We start from the raw sequence: 21,343 nt of genomic DNA on the forward strand, positions 1-21,343 counted from the left end.
AACGGATCAAGATTTTAGGACTTAGATTGGTCTTAAAACTAACATTTTACATTTCTATTTTCTAATAATCTTTTTCAAACAAATAATATGCTTGATGAACGACCTAGTAAAAAAATATTAGTTATTCAGGTATTTTTTAAATTAAATAATTAGGTATAGGAACTATAGGATTTGATTTATTGATTAAAAACTTTTTAATGAGGGCAAAATAGTTTTTATTCGTGTTTAAATTAATATTAAGGATTTAAATGGCAGTAGTATTACTATTTATTTCTACTGATTTATTTGAGATTGCTTACAAAATAAGTTTTATTAAATTCATTGTACTAATATTTTTATGTGTGGACTTTGAACAGTCTGTCAAAAAAATGTTTATATTTTATTTCTACCCATGGTAATTCAAATAAAATTATAATCTTGTAATTCTGTAGTCATGAAATACAGTAAAATTAAATAAAATGATTTATTTTTACTGGAAAACTGAGATAGGTTAATTTTAACCATAGACAATGCGTTAATTACGTGAACGATTGGACGGCTGAGGGAGCGCAGGGGAGCGAGCTTCCTTGGGAGTGGTAATGCGCCGAACCAATCTACTGCGTTCTTGCGATCATTGACTTCGGCCATTGGTCTATCTTTTGTCAACCAATCATCGAAAAACCAGTGAGCACCCAATGTAAGTTTACAATTTATTTTCACTGAATATTCTGTTGTGATGGCTGTGCCGGTATTTATTTGGAAATACGGGAAAACTGTGAGATTTCAAGTAAATTTTACAACTATGGCTGACGAAATTACGTGAAAAGTAGCAGCCATTTTGGTTACGTTGCATTCCTCGGCCTCGCAACAGTGACGTGTTTAGTTTCCCTGACGGAATTCCACATCTTCAAGATTATTTTGGTTTTCCTTTCGTCTCCTCGTCTGGATTCATAACAAAACTCGAAGGAGGTATAAAATTTGAATTACAAAGAGAAAGTTACAGTAATCTAGTGACAAGGCGATTATGCGGATCAAATCTAATGTGATATTATCACTATCGTGCAACCTTCGTTCTTATCTATATGAAAATAAGTGTGACGCATATTTCTATTGGAATCACAAGTAATATTAAAAAACGTGATTGCAACTTTGCACTGGACTTGACTGACACTGATTTTAGACGGCTCTGATTTGTGGAACCGTGATATTTTATTTGTAGGTAACCCTATGAAGATAAATATTCTTTTTTGTAAATAATCACTAAAGTATACTAAAATTAAACTTAACTTAATTTTAGTGTGATCGACGATGGAGCACGCTCAGATTCAGAGCTCTGATGGAGCCCAGGTGATGACCCTGAACGGGCAGCAGCTTCAAGTGTTACAGATGAATAACGCTCCACACATGATACAGGGCCCTAATGGTCAACAAATTGTGGTGCATGCTGTGCCATCTAGTGCTCCTGCCATACAGGTAAAATTTCATTTCGTTCATGAAGCTATTAACTCGCACAAACCATATTTATTGTTTTCTTACTTACTTATTCCCTACTAAAACTTTAATTTACAATTCTGTCTTATTTTTATATATTATGTCCTATATTCATTTCTTTATTGCTCTTAAATTGTCACTTAACTATTTATATTAAACAGAAGTTATTGACAATTCTTATTGAATACTCTGAGTGACCATTTAAGAGATATCCTCATTTTAAATCATATTTTTAACTGTACATGCAATCAGATTGGGACACCACAAATCCAGGTAGTAGTATCATCATTTTATATTCTAATTCATTTAATGATCATACCATAACCTTCTATTTATATGTTAAAACTGGTAAACATATGTTTTATATGGGCAATCATATGTATCTCTGTCATAATTGCTGTATTACAGAATTCAGATTTATTGAAATGTGGAGAGAATACTGGTATAAATGTTAATATAAAACTTTCTCCAATTCCGGTTGATGTAATTAGACAATTAGAATGAAATATTAACATCTGTTTATATCTCATTCATTTATAAGTGAACTAGCTTTTGTCAGAGGTTTTGCCTGCATTCTTGTAAGATAAAGAGTATTCTATCACCCAAATCAGCTTATACCCTGTCTGTACAGCAAATGTCATCAAAATCAGTTCAGTAATTTCAGATTGATTTCTGGACAAACAAAAACAATCTTTCACATGGGTGATATCATTCTTTGTTCGATGTGACAATGTTGTTAAACAAAATGTATTATAATTTCAGGTGGCTACACCGAGTGGTCAACAGTTGCAACAGTTGCAAGTGGTTCCTATATCCAACATTCAAGGTGTGTGTAACTTTATTATTATTAACTAATTTGTAATTTACTTATCACTATATTTAAATCAACATTATGCAATTCATTAAGCCAATAATTTAATGAGTATATATATGTATAAATTGATTAACTTATAACTTATAATATTATTATTATAATATTAACTTATTAACTAATAGTAGTTTAGTATGAACAGACCTTTCCATAACAGTAATTGCAAGTAATTACTTGTCTTTCATGTTGCAAAAAGCATGTTTTCAGTGTTATTTTTGTGTCTGGAGTTAGCTCCAAGATTAAAGAACCTACAGTGGTACTATAGTATCCTTAGATTACTTTTTTCTTTTATAATTTCGGTGAAATCCCAGACATGTATGTTGTCTTTGGAAGAGTATGCTAAATTATAACTATGACAACAAAGTGGACCATTATTGTCAATTATACCTAATGCGCTCTAACAAGGTGCGGCTGACAGATGCCAGTATGACGTTGACGTCTCTCTTTAGGGATGGACATTAGAAAAATCTTTTTTTATCGCTATCGATACTCGCAGCATACATTTAATTCTCTTGAATTTTTTTATTAAATGTGTGTGTTATTTAGTTGTGCAGTCTAACTACGTGTATATACTTGTCAAAATAAATATTTTACGACCGAGCCCTGAGGTGTTTCAGAGTTACAGTTTTACAGAACCGTGAAGAAAACAAGGATATATTAGTTTGTATATGTTAGATTAAGTACCACCACGCATTATCAATGGCGCCGGAAATGTCTAGAAAAATGCCTACTACATATTTCTGCTCAGATAATGTCACTGTGGTTTGGGCAGAGAGAGCCACGTCTACAGTGGATTTACCCACATAATTAAAGGTTTTTTAAGAATGATAATTGAACGACGCACGATTATCGTTTTTTATTCTAAAAAAACATCGACTACCTATCCATCGTAGCCGTACATCCCATCACTAAACACGACTATGGCTTTACGTTATACGCATAACACTTTACTTTATTTTTCATTTCATTAGATTTTAATTGAATACTAGAACATTCCGGTTGGTTTTAATTTAATTAACTACGCATCCGAATGATTTAACATAATACGAATGTGATACAGCTAAAATATTAAGGCATAATTTTTAAATTGCAGCAACTTTCAAGAGTGATACGAAACGTTACTGAATCTGTCAGCCGCACCTTGTTAGAGCGCATTAGGTATAATAATATTTTGTCTATAATTTTTCAGCGGGCGGTAACATACAGCCAATGCAATTGGTCCAAACTCCTGATGGACAGACCTTTATCTACCAGCCGGTGGCAGCTAGCGCCCAACCAACCATTGATCAACATCAGATCATACATCAGCCTACCAGTAAGTTACATTTATAATTATTTAATCATAGTTATGTAGTAAACCATTTACTTCATTTTGAAGTGTACACTCTCTTTCTTGGCTACATATTTCATATTAGTCCTATTTTTAAGTAAAGAAGGCAGTGCTTACTGCCTAACTCGAAACTGCTTTTTGTTAACAAAGATTTTAATAATATCAAAAATAGAATAAAAGGTATTCAATAACTTTGCCTGATTCTGAGAGTTGTATTTCTTCTGACCATGAAATTGTTGAAACTTAATTTTTATTTTGCAAACATAGAAATAACTGTAATAAGTATCATCAACATGTCAGCTGCATGTATAGATACTAATGAACATAGGTGTCTTCCAATAACTCTTAGAATTCCTAGTTACGCTAACATATCAGCTACAATGATGATGAACATAGATATTCGCTAATAACTTTTAGATGGAACAGATTTATTTAACTTTTAAAATAATAATTATGAATGCTTGTTCTTTTTCAGTGATCAACCTGAATGGTAATCTAGTGCAAGTTGCGGGACTCGGCAATGCGGTGCAGGCACAGCAGATCGTCAACCAACCAAACCCTGTAGGACTGTTGGTAGGTCACAATTTTAATCAAATTGCAACTTTATTTGCATAAGTCTTTAGTCTTATTTCTGTTGGTAAATAAATAAATATAATTGAAATTCTTTACATAGGTCTATTAGTAGTTCTTGTAACATACAAGTTCTTGTATGTTAAAATTGTGATTAAGTCTATGACTGCCAATAGAAAACTGTTGAAGGCAAATCCCCCGCTAACGTTGGTCACTGGTGACCACCACGGCATTCAATCTGTTAAGGCATCCACAATACAGAAGAAACTATTAGCCTTGCTTCTCATCTCTTAGTTGCATGCTCTTAGCTTGACTGATATTGTTTTAACATTTTATGTATTTTAACTTATTCATTTTAATATATTTTATGATAGATGGTGAACAACAGTAATGCCGGTGCGAGCACATCAGTGTCGGAAGGTGCGTGCTCCTCAGGGGGCGGGGATGATGAGGAGCCCCTTCTGTACGTGAACGCGCGCCAGTACAAGCGCATCCTCAAGCGACGCGCTGCTAGAGCCAAGCTGCATGAACAGGGCAAGATACCTAAGGAGAGACCCGTAAGTATTTGTTAAATAAGCTACTCCCACGTGGATTCATTCGCTGCTCGCCTCCTTTAGATAGCAGTGTGATATTTGTTAGCCTTCCCCAATAAATGGACTATCCAACATAAAGAGAATTTTCAAATTCGAACCAGTTGTTCCAGAGATTAGTGCATTGCAAACTCTTGTCTTACCATAAGATGATCTGTTTGCTCTCTTCTATAATATTATTTAACTTTCTAGCTAAGCAAAAACGTTCTTGATGACTAATAGTTCCTCAAAAATGTCTTTTTCCAGAAATATCTACATGAGTCGCGACATAGGCATGCAATGAATAGGATCCGAGGTGAAGGCGGCCGCTTCCACTCTGGCAGCAGGAAGTAAGTATATAATACTTCATGTTATTACTATACTCGATTTCATTCCGCACGGGTACTGTAATGTGGTATTTGCAGTTACTAGGGTTCTAATATAATCATGTTAAAATGTCGATCAAGTTCATATAAATACAACATTAATATTTTTAACACAGTTTCTCTAAGATTTCTCAGCGGCACTAGCACTATGAGTAGCGCAAAATATTGAATGCCGAGAATATTGTATGGTGCCGAGAAAATGGCAATAGGCTCGCTCCCTATTACATGTAACTCTTAAAATAACTGATTAAGTTAGTGTATGTATATTGTATATTTGGCATTATGAGCCATTATGTGCCTACTTCGACGATCAAAGGCGTGAATGGCATAAAAAAATCAAATACCAAAGTCACAGTATGCTTCCTAAATGAAATCGAGTATAATAATTATCTACCTCATATCATTGTAAGTGTAGTATGTCTAGAACTTTATACTTATTTGTTTTGTATGCGCTGGCATTACAGGAACATGGAGAATATGGACCAACTCTCCGACGACCAGAAGATGCTGCAGGACATCAAGCCAGATACCGTGTCTATTACTATCATTCAGGTAATTCAGACATTTTTTGCTACTAACTTCTGCCAGCAACTTCCCCTGCATTCCTGAGATAAGAATTACTTCATTGTACCTCTATATCAAATCTGCCCACTAGGTTTTTTGAAAGAGTAACATAAATATGGTAAAACGGGGTGAATAGAGAGTGAATAAGGGTGAATAGATACTATGAAGAATTTCCCAATACTTACTCACCCCACTTCTGTGTCTATCCACCTCTTGATCACCTCATTATACTGTACATTTCTTTCTTCTTTTCATACATCTTTATAACATCATAAACTTTAGCATTTATAATAAATTAACATGTTCTTATAGGACGACGAAGGCCAAGAGCAGCCCGCTCAGTGGAGGCGGCTAGCACCGCAACAGACTCTCCAATCAGCATAGCATTCGTCTGATGAGGGCGAGGAAGACGACTCGGTGATCGAGTGAGTGGCACCATGAACTGTGCAGTCTCGCCGTCATTTACATTGGACTAACATTACTTCAAGACTCAGTGATAAGTGCTCAGTGCTCAGTGTCCAAGAAATACGCGGGACGATCTTTCTGATCTACATTCCTATAATACCAAGGAAAGGACTACTTAAAGGCTGATGTGGATATACTTTGTATGTTGCAGCCTGACTATGGAGCGACTGCCAGTCGGCTTGCTTAGTACAATCGACATAATTTGAACTTGACCCACGTTAATAAGCTTATTTTTGGAGAGGTGTCTTTATATTTTTTTATGATTTCATATGACTTTTGACATGGGTCATGCATTACATTTGTCGATTCTACATTTGTATTAATTTTAATTTTTGATACCTGATGCAGTGGCGGGTAATGTCTTTCCCGTGGTCAGACTGGTTGAGGCTAGATCCGTTTCAATTCAATTTTAAAATAAATTAATATTATAATCCATAAGTTAAGTAAAGTGTCGTGATTTAGGAATTTTGTTAACCGTTGTGATTCCAAAATTATGGTGTGATCTGTTTTTATTTGTTAACTTTTGTTAATGTTAATCTATGTGGATGGGATTACTTTGTTTTATGATGATTGTGTAATAGTAGGCTAGTGAACTAAGTTTAAAAATTGGTTTGCAATACGATAGTTTATTTCTTGAACCCAAACAATATAATTGATTTTAAGTTTTAACAAATTATTATTCAATATTTTGTAAGTAGCCAAAGAGGTGGGTTTTCCAATTATTTTACAGTTTCAGTTTTCAAGTGTTTAGACGATTTGTATGTATTATATGTAAATAATTATGTTAGTGATATTTTTTAGATTACTGACAAACTTTTATATGGCAATTTAAGTACAAAATAAACATGCACTTTCAAAAACTTTGTTTTATTTAGGTGGAATAGATTATTATTGAATACTTAATTTATTTTTGACTGAGGAAACTATCCGATTTAATAAATTAGCATCATAAATGAGTTGGAAATATTTTATTATAAAGAGATTCATAAACACGTTACCAAATAATTCAGGTAGATTAGTTGATTACAATAATAATTGGCATCAAACATAGTTTTGTACCTATACAACAAACTTACGATAAAGTGAACTTCATTATTTAACTAATACTTATATCCTAATAATAACTAGATTTAAATACAATAAAATAATACATGATTGCAACTAATTCTCGATAACAATTATGTAAAATTATAACAATAAAAATTGAGATTCAAAAAACACTAACCATTTATAAAATCAAGAAAATGTTGAAATAACATTGGTTTGGAATCTTTGTCAGCTTAACAATATTTAACTTGAAGAAAAACAAGAGATTTTTGATAATATCACTAAATATTAGATTAATTTATTCATTGCACTTACACCAATTCGATACTTATCAGAACACTTATGTAAAAAATAATATTCTTCATACTTAATTGGTTTAGAATTAAAATTGCTAAAATTCCTTGGACTAAGTAACAAAAAAATTGGCAAGTCTAATATTTTATTTTCGTTTTGATGGCGGCAGTAAAGTTATTTTTTTCAATTTGCAAAGTAAACTTTCCAATACATATTGATTAGGTACTGATTCATCGCTAACGTTCGCAGCGGCTTAGAGTAATAATTAGCACTTAAAATACTTATAGTAAAAAAAAACATTTTTTTTTTCTGGTGTACAAAATCATACCTATACACAGTAGTGTATAGGTATGATTTAAAGGTAAAAGTTTTAAAGGTAAAGTTATGGTACCTAGTAAGGTACCATAACTTTAGCTAATTAGATACTATTTGACAAGTATTAGAGCTTCTTTTCAATATCCGTGATTTTATTCCCAATTCACGATACGTAAAATACAACTATGCTACAATAAGTAAAAAATTCATCATTTTGGCAGTGTAGTAGGTTTAGTGGCGGTCTCCTTGATGCGTTGTATCTCCGTCTTGATGGCAGATATGAGCGGTATGGCGGGGTCCTCGGCCGGGAGCCTGCCCTCGGCCGCTATAAGCGCCGGGTTCACCGCCGGCCGCCCACCTAGGGACTACCAACGTTAAATTATCATCGAGTTGGCGTCCCATTGCTGTGTAAGAAGTTGGCTTTGATTTGGGAGTTCTGTTGTTCTCTTTAGTAGTGTGTTAGAAATCCCATCACCAGTCGACAAATAATGTAATGATAGTTAGGTATGACCGTTTACTCCCTTAAAGAAGCAATGTGTCTGCCTGAATGTAATCTCTCTAATATATCGACACTAGCATTAGGACTACGTTATAATAGGGCGTAAGTAACTTTATTGCACAAGTACAGACTCCTATATCAAGAACTAAAATACCGAATATTTTTTTTTACTCAGGCAACAAGCTGAATTTGGCCTATTTGGTACTCGCACAAACCATCCAATTTTACTGTACATAGGTACTGATTTTTTTTTGTTTCCGTAGAAAGTAAACGTTTTATCTTCTACTAGATCCTACTTAGTTTAGGTACCTGTGGGGGAGTTTGTCCCCAGGCCCTGGTGGGTGGGGGCACGCGTCTCTCCGCCGCGGTCCGAGTGAACGACGTGCGAGGCCGGCCGCCCTCCGTCTGCACTGGCGTCGATGTACTGGGACCGGCTCGCCTGTACATGTAAATAGATATGTAAAATGACAGTTTCATTTTATACAGACTTTAACCGATCAAAATAGGTACCCTAAAAACTATTTTTTTGTTGTACGCTTATAAGGTTCACTACTGACGCAACTGCTTGACACAGTAGCTTGACTAGACTAGTTTCAAGCCACACCAGGAGCTTATAAACATAGTCGGGCAACAAATGACTAGTCAAATTACCTCGTCGAACAGCACTTAGACCTAACCCCAAGGTTCCAACAGTGGACGAGCTGATGATGATGTGACATTCTTACCCAGGTCCTGCTGATCGCCCCCTCACGGTGTCCATAGCGGTGTATGGCGAGCCCGGGAGTCGAACGTTGTCGTTGCGAGCTTGAGCCAACTGCTCGCTTGGATCTGGAACTAAATATAAACATGTTCCATGATACTTTTAGTGATAGTATTTTCTTATGAGGCGTGCAGTGACAGCATAGTAGAACACATTAAATGTTGTCTATACCCATCTCGCGGCATCTTTAACAGAAAAAGAGCAACTCCCAGATAAATCTGAACTTAAAGTGTGAATCGTGTCTAAAGAGGAGACTGCATCTAGGCAAGCATAGTGTAGGGCGACTTTCAGCTAGGTGGAGTGGCGATAGCCTCAAGGTGGCTGGTAGTGGTTGGATGCGTATTGCGTAGAGCTGAAGATCGAGTTTAGTGGCGTGCCATTGGAGAGGCCTATGTCCAGCAGTGGACGAGAACAGGCTGATGATGATAATGATGAAACTGTGATCTCCAATCCGCATAACAAGCGTGGAAATAATGGTAAACGTTTCTTATGTAGAGGAGACTAATACTAGGAAAGAATAGTTCTGGAGGAACTAATAGTTCAGCAAAAAGCTGTTACGTCGTTCTGATGATAGAGTACCAACTTATGAAGTACTAGCGACCCGCCCCAGCTTCGCATAGGGTGCAATGGTGATATATTATGAAAGTATTATACATACAAAATTTCCTTTTGAAACACTTCTATCTATTTAAAAAACCGCATCAAAATCCGTTGCGAAGTTTTAAAGATTTAAGCATACAAATGGACATAGGGACAGAGAAAGCGACTTTGTTTTATACCTACTATGTAGTATATATCTATATATCGTCTATATCTATATATCGTCACGTCTTTTATCCCCGAACATTACAATGTACATCTTCTCACAATTTATGTTGTAAGTCCCATGTAATAGATGTTGAGTCTATTGCCATAGACCGGGCACATTTTCATACGCCGTGCTACTACTGATTACTATGTAGTGATCTGGGGCCTTAGTCTGCTATTACAATTGTGTCAGAATGGTCGATCACTGAGCAGTGCGAGAGGGACGGAGCTATACAACCTACATAGCTCCGTCCCTCTCGCACTACATACAATACATACCTGTAGCGACCCCAGCATTCTGTGTCCCCTTCTCTTTAGGCTCCCGTTCCTCAACGGTATAAGTGTCTTGAGAATTGGGACTGGAACCCACACTGCCGAACAGTGTGAAGGCATCATCCATCAGCTCGTTGAACCTCTGCCTCATGCGGGAGGCTCCTGGCTCCTTGCGACCTGATGTCGCTGATCGAGCTGGACTTGATGGCTTAGATGCTTTGGAAGAAAATTGGCTTTAAATGTTATGTCATATTAGGTATGTTTTTCGTTAAAAGTTTTAATAAATGTAAGGCCCGAGTAGTTGGAATGTGCGACTGCTGAGCTGAGCTCTCATATTTGGTTCTTGACAATCTGGTATGATGAATTTTATCTATGCTGAGTTTTTAAGTTTTTGGTTTACATAATAATTTCAGGATATACAGAATTGTGCTATTCCTTTATTTACGGATAAATACACGAAAAGTAGATGTTACTATTGGATACATGACATGTATATTGCGCATGCGCATTTGTCTCAAATTTAATACTTATGACTTACAATCCTTAATCCTCTGACAATGTAGGTCCCAGACGAGAGGTCCGATAACTCCGGGGTCCTTGTCGATGCTGCCCAGCCGCACTAACTGGGACGCCATCTGTCGTCGAGGCACGACATCTTTACTGGCTTCCTTGCTCTTCTTTGGGGAATCCGCTGGAGAATCGATGTCTAGGTGGCGAACTGATACCGGTTCTAGTATACGGGAGAGAGGTTCTACTACGTTGCCCCTGAAATGTTAAAGTAGAGAAGTTAGATAATGAATTAAACTCAAAATTAAGGAGTGAGGGCGCAAAGGTGGTGTGGACAGAACCAGATTATTGGATATCTATACAAGATCAAGAAAAAGATCTGTGGTTACTTCTCTGTTAAGGGTAATCGCAGTTGTTACTCTTCTTTTCGAAAACAGTAGCTATTAGAACTAGACCATTTTTTAAAACACTTAGGTTCCGAAACTGCACCCTCATGCATAAGAAGTGAACATCTTAAACCTCAGGGCCACCACGACATTCACAAGTTAGTTTATCTACACATGTCATTTTTACCGACTTCACAAAAAGGAGGAGGTACTATGTTCGGCTGTTTGTATGATTTTTTTTTTTTTTTGTATGTTTGTTCATCGAATACTCCGTCAATTGTCGACGGATTTTCAAAATTCTTTTTTGTTCGAAAGTAGATAGTTCTGAGGTGGTCCCATTGTCACCAAGTTAGGATCTGATGATGGGATCTTAGAGAAATCGAGGGAACTCCTCAAATATTATAGGGAACTATATAGTGATTTTGGTATATTCATCTAGAATTGAAGCATTTGCAGTCAAAAAGTAACCTTTGAAGAGGTGGAACTGATGAAGAAGACCAGAAATGGCCAATGGAACTTCTTACTCACATAGAAATCACAATAAAGTTAATTAAGTGACTGTGACAATACAAATAAATAAAGTAGGTTTTGAGATAGAGAATATTAACCGACTTTTTTAGTTGCGATACTGAGTATCAAACAAATAATACCGAGAAACACCGACTTCCGAAATTAAAGTTATTTTTAACTTTTTTAGTGAAGTCGGTTTATTTTTTTGTAAAAAGTATTTTATTAGCACAGACATCAGAAGATAATAAAAGAAAATGTTTATTTACAGCAAGAATAAAATATCCTCACCTTGGGAAAGCATTGACGGAAGGCATGGAGAGGTACGAGGTGGGTGTGGGCGGCGCTGAGGGCTGCCCACTGTCGGAACTGTCCAGGCCAGCCGCTTCTAGCAGACTGTCTGTTGTACCCACTGGGAAAAGAAGATATTAACTTTATTGTAACTTTCGTGAGACATACTAAATTAAATATTATGTTATCGACTTACTCACGTATTTGTTTGACGAGGAACTCGACTAGTTTCAAGCCATGCTAGAGGCTCATATTCATGAGCAGCATTCCGCGACACACAACGCGGCGATTGTCCTCGTCAAACAACTATGTACGTGAGTAACATAATAATTAAAAGAAGATATTATTATGTTGTGACGTTCTCTACTCTCTCTCTCTTTCTCTCTTTTGCTCGCTTCTACTCGCTCTCTGTTTTTGTTCAGCTTGTTCTTTATTGGTCGTTCCCTTAACTTGTTTGTGGTCATATCGGATGTCAGAACGAAGCAAACTATATGGAGAGCTATGCTTCGGCACGAATGGACCGGCTCGACTAGAATGATGACCTCACAGAAGACCGACGTGAAACAACGCTTGCGTTGTGTTTCGTTGTGTGAGTGAGGTCACCTGAGACCCTTCCCAATTTTTCAATATTTTTATTATCAATATTTTTTATCCCGATTCCCAAACAACCATTAAATTCCTAAACCCCAAAAGGTTGGCAACGCACTTGTAACGCCTCTGGGTTTTCGGGTGTACATGGGCGGCGGCGATAGTTTACCATCAGGTGATCCGTCTGCTAGTTTACCGGCTTATACCATAAAAAAACAAAAACATTGTGTGACTCACCTCTCTTCTTCTGCGGCATTCTGAGAGCATGTGGCTTCTTCTGTCGGCGACGGAATGCTGTCGCGACCTCCGACACTCCAGATGAGGTCGATGAACTACATTATAAACAAACAATGAATAAATTGCATGAGTCAGAAATAAATTAAAGTAAGAACTTACTTTTGATAAGATGATCATGAGAAAACTTATTGAAGTAATAGACCAAGATCATCAATAAATATGTAGTAGGGACTTCTGTTCTCCTCCTGCAGAAACATAAATTGCAAATATGTGCTTACCTACTAGCAGCGCTAGCAGCTCTATAAATCGGTAGCAGAGTACTGCTGGGTCTCGTCCGACTTGGTGACACTACACTGATCAGCTGAAAGATAATCAAAAGATAACTAATTGGCTCTAAAAAACTAAGCATTAAGTATATCAAACAATACGGTAAAATCCGAAACTATGAAACATACGATTTCATTTAGGTTCTACTTAGTCTCACACAATCATTCATACATACATAACTTTATGCTTGTGGGAGACAGAGTGGAGAGATGGGAGTAGGCAGAGACAATGGACCGCCAATTGCTAAGAATCTTACGCTTCTCTTTTCTTCATCAACAGTCATCAGTCTTTTGATGCATCCTCGTCGGTTAAACGTGCTTTTAATTTGGCTCTTCTTTAATATAGCCAATTTGGTCTCCATCTGTCCGTCTAGAGCGCCCTCTACCGAAATCTTCTTAAATGTATGTCCTTCTGTCCTTAGTCAGCATCCATAACAAATTCCTACCATGATAGTTTCCAAATGCCTTACCCTTCCATCTTTCTCCTCATGCACTTGTTTCAGCTGGTTCCTCTCTGCTTCTCTTAGTAGCTCATTTCTGTACGCACGGATAGAAGCTGCTGATTTCATTGTCTTTTTTCTGAAACATTATCATCTATTTATTACACCTCTCCAATGGATCATTAGTCGTTACTAAGCTTACTGCCGTACTCAGAATCATTTAATGATTACTTAAACTGTTCTTTAGTACCGATTGTGTTCCGAAAACAATTGCTAAGGACTGAGTTAAGTAACCATTAATTTACTCTGAGTTCGGCAGTTAGTGAGTGGCCAATAAAACTATATCAATTATACAGCGCTAACATGAACTCATTAAGGCAATAGAGGCACATCAGCATTCTCTGATTCTTTTAAACTGCGATCTCCAAGATTTAAGAATTTATCATAATTAGTCCAAGAGTGGACACTTATGGATTATTGATAAATTCTTTGTACCTGATTCAAGAAGAATAAATAAATAGAAGAACAAAGTAAGTTGTCACCTGTGAGCCAGACACAAGAGTGCCAACAACACGAGCAGCAACAGCACAGCTACTGTAGCCCCCACAGCCAGTGCCCACAGTTCAGTACCGTGCACGCCACCACCCGCGTCTCCTTCCAAACCCTCCGCCGTTTTTAGGTACGCTGCTAAAGTAAATGCACGTATAATTGGTGACTTGATCTTCTAAAGTAGACCAGTTTTAATGTAATGTGATGAATTTATTTGGATTAGTGGCCTATTCTTAAAATCTCGAGATTTCTTCGAAACTTCAAAAACACGCAAGCCATTGCCGCAAGTTAAAAAGGAATTAATCCAGGTAGTCAGAAGTCAAGAGCTCTTCAAACCAAGAAACTCAATGGGTTAGGAAAGACAGAGCATAGTCAATTAATCAAAGAATCAATGACCACCAAAACTTGAGAAAAGTTCAGGTAAAATCTTATGTCATCGATAGATATTAATCCCAAATATGTCCATCTTTTTATACTCACGCTCAGCTTTAGTAGTGACAACGGCTCCCAATTCTCGAGCCACTTCAGCGTCTCGGACCAGTCGCATGTCTCTGGCAGCTACCGCGGCTGGAACTGCTCTACCGCCGACCAGCACCACGTACACTATCTGAATGCTACCCGTTTCTGGAGACTAGAGAATAGAAATCATGAAGTAGAACCATTATGAATACATATAATCACAAAGCCAAAGATCAATGTATAGTTTTGCAGCCAGTTTGATTCTTTAAGAAGAATATTTGAAAATCTGAAAAGGAGATTTTAGATTGGATTAGTCTAAGAAGAAACAAGCTACTTACCTCTGTAATGTTTTGTATATGAACTTGTACTGGTGGTTGCTGCTCCGGCTTCAAAATCTCACGTTTAAACAACATCGTCTCATTGGCTTCCGATTCCAGAGGAATATCTATCGAGTCTTCTCTTATTTCTTCCAATTGCTCTCTATCAGTAACTTCTCTCTTACGAATAGAAACAGTTGGTGTAGCCAGTATCCAGGATTCTACTTCATTCAATCTCGTAGCTTTTATCTCAGCATTTAGAGTTAATGTATTAGAATCAATGGAAAACATTTCTATATTGGCCGGGTACACAAATTCTCTGGAAGAATCTAGAACTTTTGTGCTAGTATCTTCATCATTGTTTATTGTCGTGCCAACAATTGAATCTATGGGAACCATTGACGCATCAATATCAAGATATTTGAATGGTGAGTTGGTGCCTTGTGGGCCTACTGGACTAATATTATTGTCTTTGTTCACTGCAAAAGAATGGACATCATGTTTCTTTCGAGCAGGTGGCGCGTCAAGAGATTTGATGATGCCCAGGTGACGCTCTTGTTGCCTGGAATGTATTAGAGTAAGGATTGGAGTTGTCAACAATCTAGCTGAAGATTAAATCGAGCAAAAAGCTTTTCTATTATACTTTTCTATGAACAATGATGACTAGGTATCCTAGATGCTTGGTGTGTTTAACAATGATGAGATGATGAGAGCCAGTGAAGCTTGGTTAAAACTAGAAGATATTTGAAGGGGAACATCGGTTACCTCAAGAAGGCTTTCTGGTACAACCTAGCGAGTCTCAATTGCAGGCTATCTGGTGTGGATCCCTGAATGACAGTGAGGAGCCAGTACCTTCGGTCATCGGGGATCTCTGGTTCCAAGCTACCTGGTACGCCGGGCTCGCCACAATTTAGCACGCACTCGCCGGTTGATTTGTCTGTCACCGCCTGAAAGAAAACTAAGGACTAAGTCACCAAGACACAGGTCCTATGATGAATTTTACAGTCGTAAAAGGGTAGATGAGTAAACCCAATATTTTAAACATGGGCTTTATACAGACATAACAACGAATACATTAAAACCATGTTGAGCTTGCATGTCTGTATAACATTAGCATAACGAGACAAAAATCCAACCGCAAAGGGGTGGGCCGAACGAATATTAATGACTCAATTACAAAACTATTATCTCCTGAAAGTTTCAGGAAGTTGAAGTAAGAGCTGAAGTTGTTGTAATTATAAATTCAAGAACTGGTTTAAAGTCTTAAAGTTTAAAGTAGGTTTACGTAAAAGACACGAAAACTAATAAGTCTTGACGAATTAATTGAAACTGGCTTTCGCACGCAGTTGTACCTATCTATATGGTAAATTCGGCTTTGATTGACTTTTTTAGGGGATCCTCTACGGTACAGTACAGGATATAGGTAACATGCCTGTAAAATTCTGAAAGATTTATAAAAAAACAAAGAAGAAGATACACTTACTTGTGGTGGATAAGAATCGAGGTAGACAGTAGCAAGGACTGTAGTAGTCCGTACGACTGGTGTCGATGGCTGCACTGGTGCAGGGAGCGGCGGATCTGGTGGTGGCGGTGGTCCATCTCCAGACCCTGTCCAGAAGAAGTCTTCCAGTCGAGGCGTGTGCTGATGCTGGTCTTGGGATACCAGCATGTATACTGTGTATGAAAAGGAACAATATTTTGTATGGATGTGTATTTTTGTAGAAATTTAATAAAGGAGAGTCTGATAGATAATTTTGCTTGACACCCTTAAATAATATAGATTCTTAACATAACTAATAAATTATGAAGTCCTCAGTGCGGATCCTAGTGCGGTTACTAGGATCCGCCAATGACGACTTCTGAAAATAAGCAGCTTTTTTACAAATTTAACGTCTTTTCCTGCATAAATTAATGTTTAAAACGTTTAATAGACTAACTGCCAATTTCAATAACCATTTCATTTGGACAGAAACTCTATAGAACTAATGTCAAAAATCGTTTTTAATCTAAAGATATTGAATTGAGGAAATTAGTAGTAAGTAAATTCTAACTTCAATCGGTTTACTTATAGAAATGGTTGAAACAAAATGGCAAAAAACGTAAAGCATTGATTTATTGGCATAACTAATGAAATTAACGTGAGTAGGTATCACAAATTTCAGTGAATTACAACGGAAAATTCCTTCAACTACCTACCCCACTAAAATATTTACCTAATTCAAGTAGCAATTACAGTAAGATATTTTTATAAGTACCTAATGAAAACGATTTGTAATGAAAGTAACTACTACATTAACAAAAGTAGTACTACATTCTTGTGAAAATAATTTCAATTGCTGAATATAACGCTTAGTCATATCTTTCAATGTTCCTTTTGTAATGTTTTGGCCTTGAAACTGATTACTATCATTAGAGGATATTGAAATATTTTGTATGTAGCAAGCAACCATTTTGTAATGTCGGTTAGTAGTTAAAGTTGCTAAAATAATGACTTGATATTTTAAACGAAAATTAATAAACTTTTCACGATACCATGTCAAGTAAAACTCTAAAATATTCACAGAAAGACATGAAAAAGTCATTTTAGCAGTCGAGAATTTCATTGTTAAGGAATTTAATAGTGGAAAATATTTGCATAAGCACGATGAGAGAGCATAAAATCCTTAATGATTACAGAACTATGCAACAAGCATGCAAGCTGCATTTGTATAGCATAAATCAAGAGTTTTAGTTAAAGAAATACAGAAACGAAGTCAGCTATCGTGAAATACGTCAACAAACGTATTATCTGAGTTTTGTAACATTGTAAGTAACATCGCGTGATCTTCCGAATAAATGATGTTTACAGTTTATTCGCCCTCCGTGTAACTTTCATTTGCAGGGAACGGTGTTGGTACAAGTTTTGAGGTCATAGCGATTTTGGTTATCTACTAGTCGTCGCTTAGTGTCATAAGTTTCTTATTTAAAACAGGTTAAGACTTCCAGCCAAGCATTGTTTCCGAACCGGACTGCCTAGCTGGTTACCGGGGCTCCGGCTCAAAACAGGAGAAGGAATGGGGTGGTCTTTAGTCAGTAAGAGTCTGACACTCCATTTTGCGTCACGCAAGGCCGTAGAAGTCATTGGACGACTTTCCCCCCTCAAAAAAGCAATGTTTGTACCAGCACACTTGTTTTTTAAAGTTGTATCCTGATTTCACATTATCACGTGAATATAATAAAAGATGTTTTTTTTTTTTGTAAAACAAATGGTTTATTCTATAAATCCATGTTTAAAATTGTAACTTGATTGAACCAAACGACGCTTGTTAGCCGCCAGTCGCTTATGACTTGTAAACCCTACTACACCAGGATTAGCGCCATGCAGTACCATGCTCCGAAGTTTATACGATACGAAACGCATTTCCTCAATATAATACAGCTATGTACAAGTTTATGTTTAGCTATGGAGGTTTAACTACACTGCGTTAGCTTCTGTGTTTGGTAATTAATTTCACTAAACTATCAATTGGGTATCGATTTTGCTAGTTAAGTAACGTAGATTCGGTATGAAAGAGAACTAATTGTTATTTTATGGTGAATTCAGTTCATAAACTTATACTAAAAGGAGCCTTAAGCAGTATCTGCCACGGCTTTAATGGGAGGTAGTGTTGTATTTAAAGATTAATTGAATATGAGTAAGTTATTTTCATACAAAATAAAATCTACGTAGGTATGAGTTTATCATGAAAAGGCCATCGCTTGATATTGATGGTGTTTTCATCGCATCATGCGTATTTGTGAATCACTTTATGCAGAGTTGAGTCAACGTTTATTTAACTTCTTTATGTTCTAAAATTGAATTAACTGGCCCGGGGTTTCTACGAAATTTCTTCACTATTGTAATGTTCAAACACAACACTACAGAATGACAACACTGACAACACTACCTCCCATTAAAGCCGTGGCAGATAATTTTAGAACACCTTATATTGTAGCTATATTCAAGTATGTTGAGCCCAAATACATATGTTCATAGATCATTCGGTACCAAGTCCTAACTATCATACCTATACCTAATCAAAGTGATTTGACGAGTATATTTCTTCTGTTTCTATATATAATAAAACAAAACCTTTAACAAAAACGCGGTTAACCTAAATAAGTAACCGTTAAACATTAAAGTAGCATCATAACAGTTTAGCAGTAGCTAGCAGAGCTTACAGAATTGCAAAGGCAACCCGAATTGAGTGATATATTAGGGCAATGGCGGAAAACGCGAAAAGGTTCAGCGCACGGAATGGCACCGGAATTGTTTGAGCGGTCACGACTCACGTCACGATCACGACACGGATATTGAACAAGCCTTCACTTCACAACTTTTGTAAATTACAATGTTAACTTTTTCCCTATTGGAGCTCTGATGGGGTCAGAATTGGAAATAGTTTGGGATGTTTGTTTTAGTGATGTAAATATGAGTTTTTTAGGGAAATATCTAAGATTGATACTAGTAGAAGATATTTTACAGGTGCATTATAATTTATTTTTAACTATATAAGTTTAAAAGCCAAGATAAAATCACCAAATTAACGTCAAATAAAAGAATGAAGTATACAGCCTATGTGTGTCCTCGAAACAGTCAGTTGGCAGGGTGTGTCATATTATTTGATCAATCTTCACAAATGCCTACGTCAAAAGAACCTCCATTCATGAGACATAGTAGCCACTACTATGGTGTTTGACCATTCAATCCCGCAGCATGGTATCTCCAACAATGGACAACTTGGCAAACATTTGACCATCTACGACCCAGCCCATAAAGGTCAGTCCTCATCCATATTCCATTCACCATCCACATTGATTCATGTAGGTCTGTGGAATTTTAGAGCACGCATCCTGCCAGTAATCAGAATTCGTTTCCAACGAAAAACTAACAAAAAGGCATATAATAGCATCGTAATGGCGGTGGTTACGCGGCGCGGTGCGCGCACGCATCTTTTGTATTCCATGTGACAGCGGAAACGCGGGACGCGGTCGGCTGACTGTGATGTTGCCTGTGCCTTGATTGATTATTATTATAATTGTTTATGTCATTCTACGTGAGCTCTCCAATGTACAGCATTCGCAATTATCTGCAAAATGGTGGACGCGGCCAGCATATCATTACTGTCATGATGGCATTGGGAGATTTACTTTTTTTAGTCATAAATCAAATACACCATATTATGTGGCCGTCAAAGAATTTTTATAGAAGATGTACTTATATAATATGCTTTAAATAGCCCTATTAATCAGATGAAATTTTATAAGGTTTATTGTGATCTAAACCTTTACCTAAGAACCAAGCTTATGACCACGGAATACAGAAACTGTCTATTCCATGCTTAAAACGCAGTTTTTGATCGGGTACGTGTAACTAGAAGACAATCTGGAAGTAATTTGTTTGTTAGAAGAACTATGTTCAGTTCAGCAGTTGACTATTATGATGGCGATGAGGATTATGAATCAATACCTTAATAAAGTAACTTTTAAATGGTTTTATTTAGCTTAACCTGTTTGTTTACTCGGAGCTGCGGAATGCCTAGCGGGTTACCGGGGCTCTGGCGCGAAAAGAAGGAGTATTTTTTTAAACAAACACTCCTACTGAAAAAGTAAGAGTCTGACACTATCCCCTCGCCTCGTCCAAAGCAGAAGAAGTTATTGGATGATGCTCCTCGAAAAAAACCTGTTTGTTCCTATTTCTTTCCCTTCCTGACCACAGATTAATCTGATTTTTGGTACACTTTCTTATTCCTGATGACCATGCACATTAAAATCGTTTAATATAAAAATATTTTTATGTATTTCTTGTTAATAATTACGACGGTATAAAATGGGTTATTATTAATGGTTACATGATTTAACTGGAAACAGATTCTAGACATCATGGTTATAATAAAATACAATTATACGATCCGAAGGAGACTATTACCAACTTAAATTAAGTTAATTCTACAAAATTTTTTACTGCTAAAAAAGTAAAAAGTACTGTGTACCGATTAACGCAAACGCAACTTTTTATAAAGCGTTATTTCTATAAAGCGTTATGTACCTAAAATATGAAATTGCAAATGAGGAGAGTGTAAAATCGAAATATCGAATGTAAAATTAATTAAATTATCGAAATAAATAGATACTTACGTTTATCGTCACTTTCATAATCCTCAGCATAGGCAACTACAATGTAATTGAATAACAAAAACTGAATTTGAATGTAAATCATGCTGTAGAATAAATACTTATTTTTTTACTAATTAACTAACAAGTAAATGCATTATTTTAACACCACTGTTGCAATATAAATGTCCGAAACAAATGTAACGTTAATGTTATCATTTTTTACTTATTAAACATTTTTAACAAAGGTGGATTCGATCGAGTGCTTCCTCGCGTACGACCGGAAATTATTTATAATTCATCAGGACATGAACCCAACACGATAATCGGCCAAATACCAAATACAACTGTGCTTTTAGAATTATTACGGCGTTGCTTAGCAAC

The 21,343-nt window shown here is 36.5% G+C and overlaps 2 protein-coding genes across 10 annotated transcripts; one reads left to right on the plus strand and one right to left on the minus strand.

Annotated features, from left to right (window-relative positions):
• Positions 1 to 508: 508 nt before the first annotated feature.
• LOC118271311 (nuclear transcription factor Y subunit alpha) lies at positions 509 to 7,085 on the plus strand. Of its 5 annotated transcripts, none has more exons than XM_050696098.1 (9): positions 509 to 676; positions 1,277 to 1,452; positions 2,233 to 2,296; positions 3,531 to 3,656; positions 4,147 to 4,244; positions 4,616 to 4,798; positions 5,078 to 5,160; positions 5,652 to 5,748; positions 6,073 to 7,085. In XM_050696098.1, the coding sequence occupies exons 2-9, from the start codon at positions 1,288 to 1,290 to the stop codon at positions 6,142 to 6,144; spliced, it is 888 nt and encodes a 295-aa protein (XP_050552055.1). In that variant the 5' UTR covers positions 509 to 676; positions 1,277 to 1,287; the 3' UTR covers positions 6,145 to 7,085. The 5 variants fall into 5 exon arrangements, with proteins under 5 accessions (XP_050552055.1, XP_050552059.1, XP_050552056.1 ...); XM_050696102.1 differs by having other exon boundaries at positions 5,661 to 5,748; XM_050696099.1 differs by lacking the exon at positions 509 to 676 and adding an exon at positions 696 to 948.
• Positions 7,086 to 7,875: 790 nt separating this feature from the next.
• LOC118271196 (uncharacterized) lies at positions 7,876 to 21,331 on the minus strand. 5 transcript variants are annotated; one of them, XM_050696090.1, is made up of 15 exons: positions 20,984 to 21,331; positions 16,311 to 16,501; positions 15,680 to 15,774; positions 14,849 to 15,389; positions 14,532 to 14,682; positions 14,045 to 14,189; positions 13,533 to 13,641; positions 13,015 to 13,097; positions 12,737 to 12,831; positions 11,912 to 12,032; positions 10,759 to 10,985; positions 10,227 to 10,436; positions 9,106 to 9,214; positions 8,690 to 8,819; positions 7,876 to 8,246 (listed from the first exon to the last, which is right to left on the minus strand). In XM_050696090.1, the coding sequence occupies exons 1-15, from the start codon at positions 21,063 to 21,065 to the stop codon at positions 8,091 to 8,093; spliced, it is 2,445 nt and encodes an 814-aa protein (XP_050552047.1). In that variant the 5' UTR covers positions 21,066 to 21,331; the 3' UTR covers positions 7,876 to 8,090. The 5 variants fall into 5 exon arrangements, with proteins under 5 accessions (XP_050552047.1, XP_035443079.2, XP_035443077.2 ...); XM_035587186.2 differs by having other exon boundaries at positions 14,045 to 14,186; positions 15,593 to 15,774; XM_035587184.2 differs by having other exon boundaries at positions 15,593 to 15,774.
• Positions 21,332 to 21,343: the final 12 nt, after the last annotated feature.

The sequence above is a fragment of the Spodoptera frugiperda genome, chromosome 9 (genome assembly GCF_023101765.2).
Source record: "Spodoptera frugiperda isolate SF20-4 chromosome 9, AGI-APGP_CSIRO_Sfru_2.0, whole genome shotgun sequence".
NCBI lineage: Eukaryota > Metazoa > Arthropoda > Insecta > Lepidoptera > Noctuidae > Spodoptera > Spodoptera frugiperda.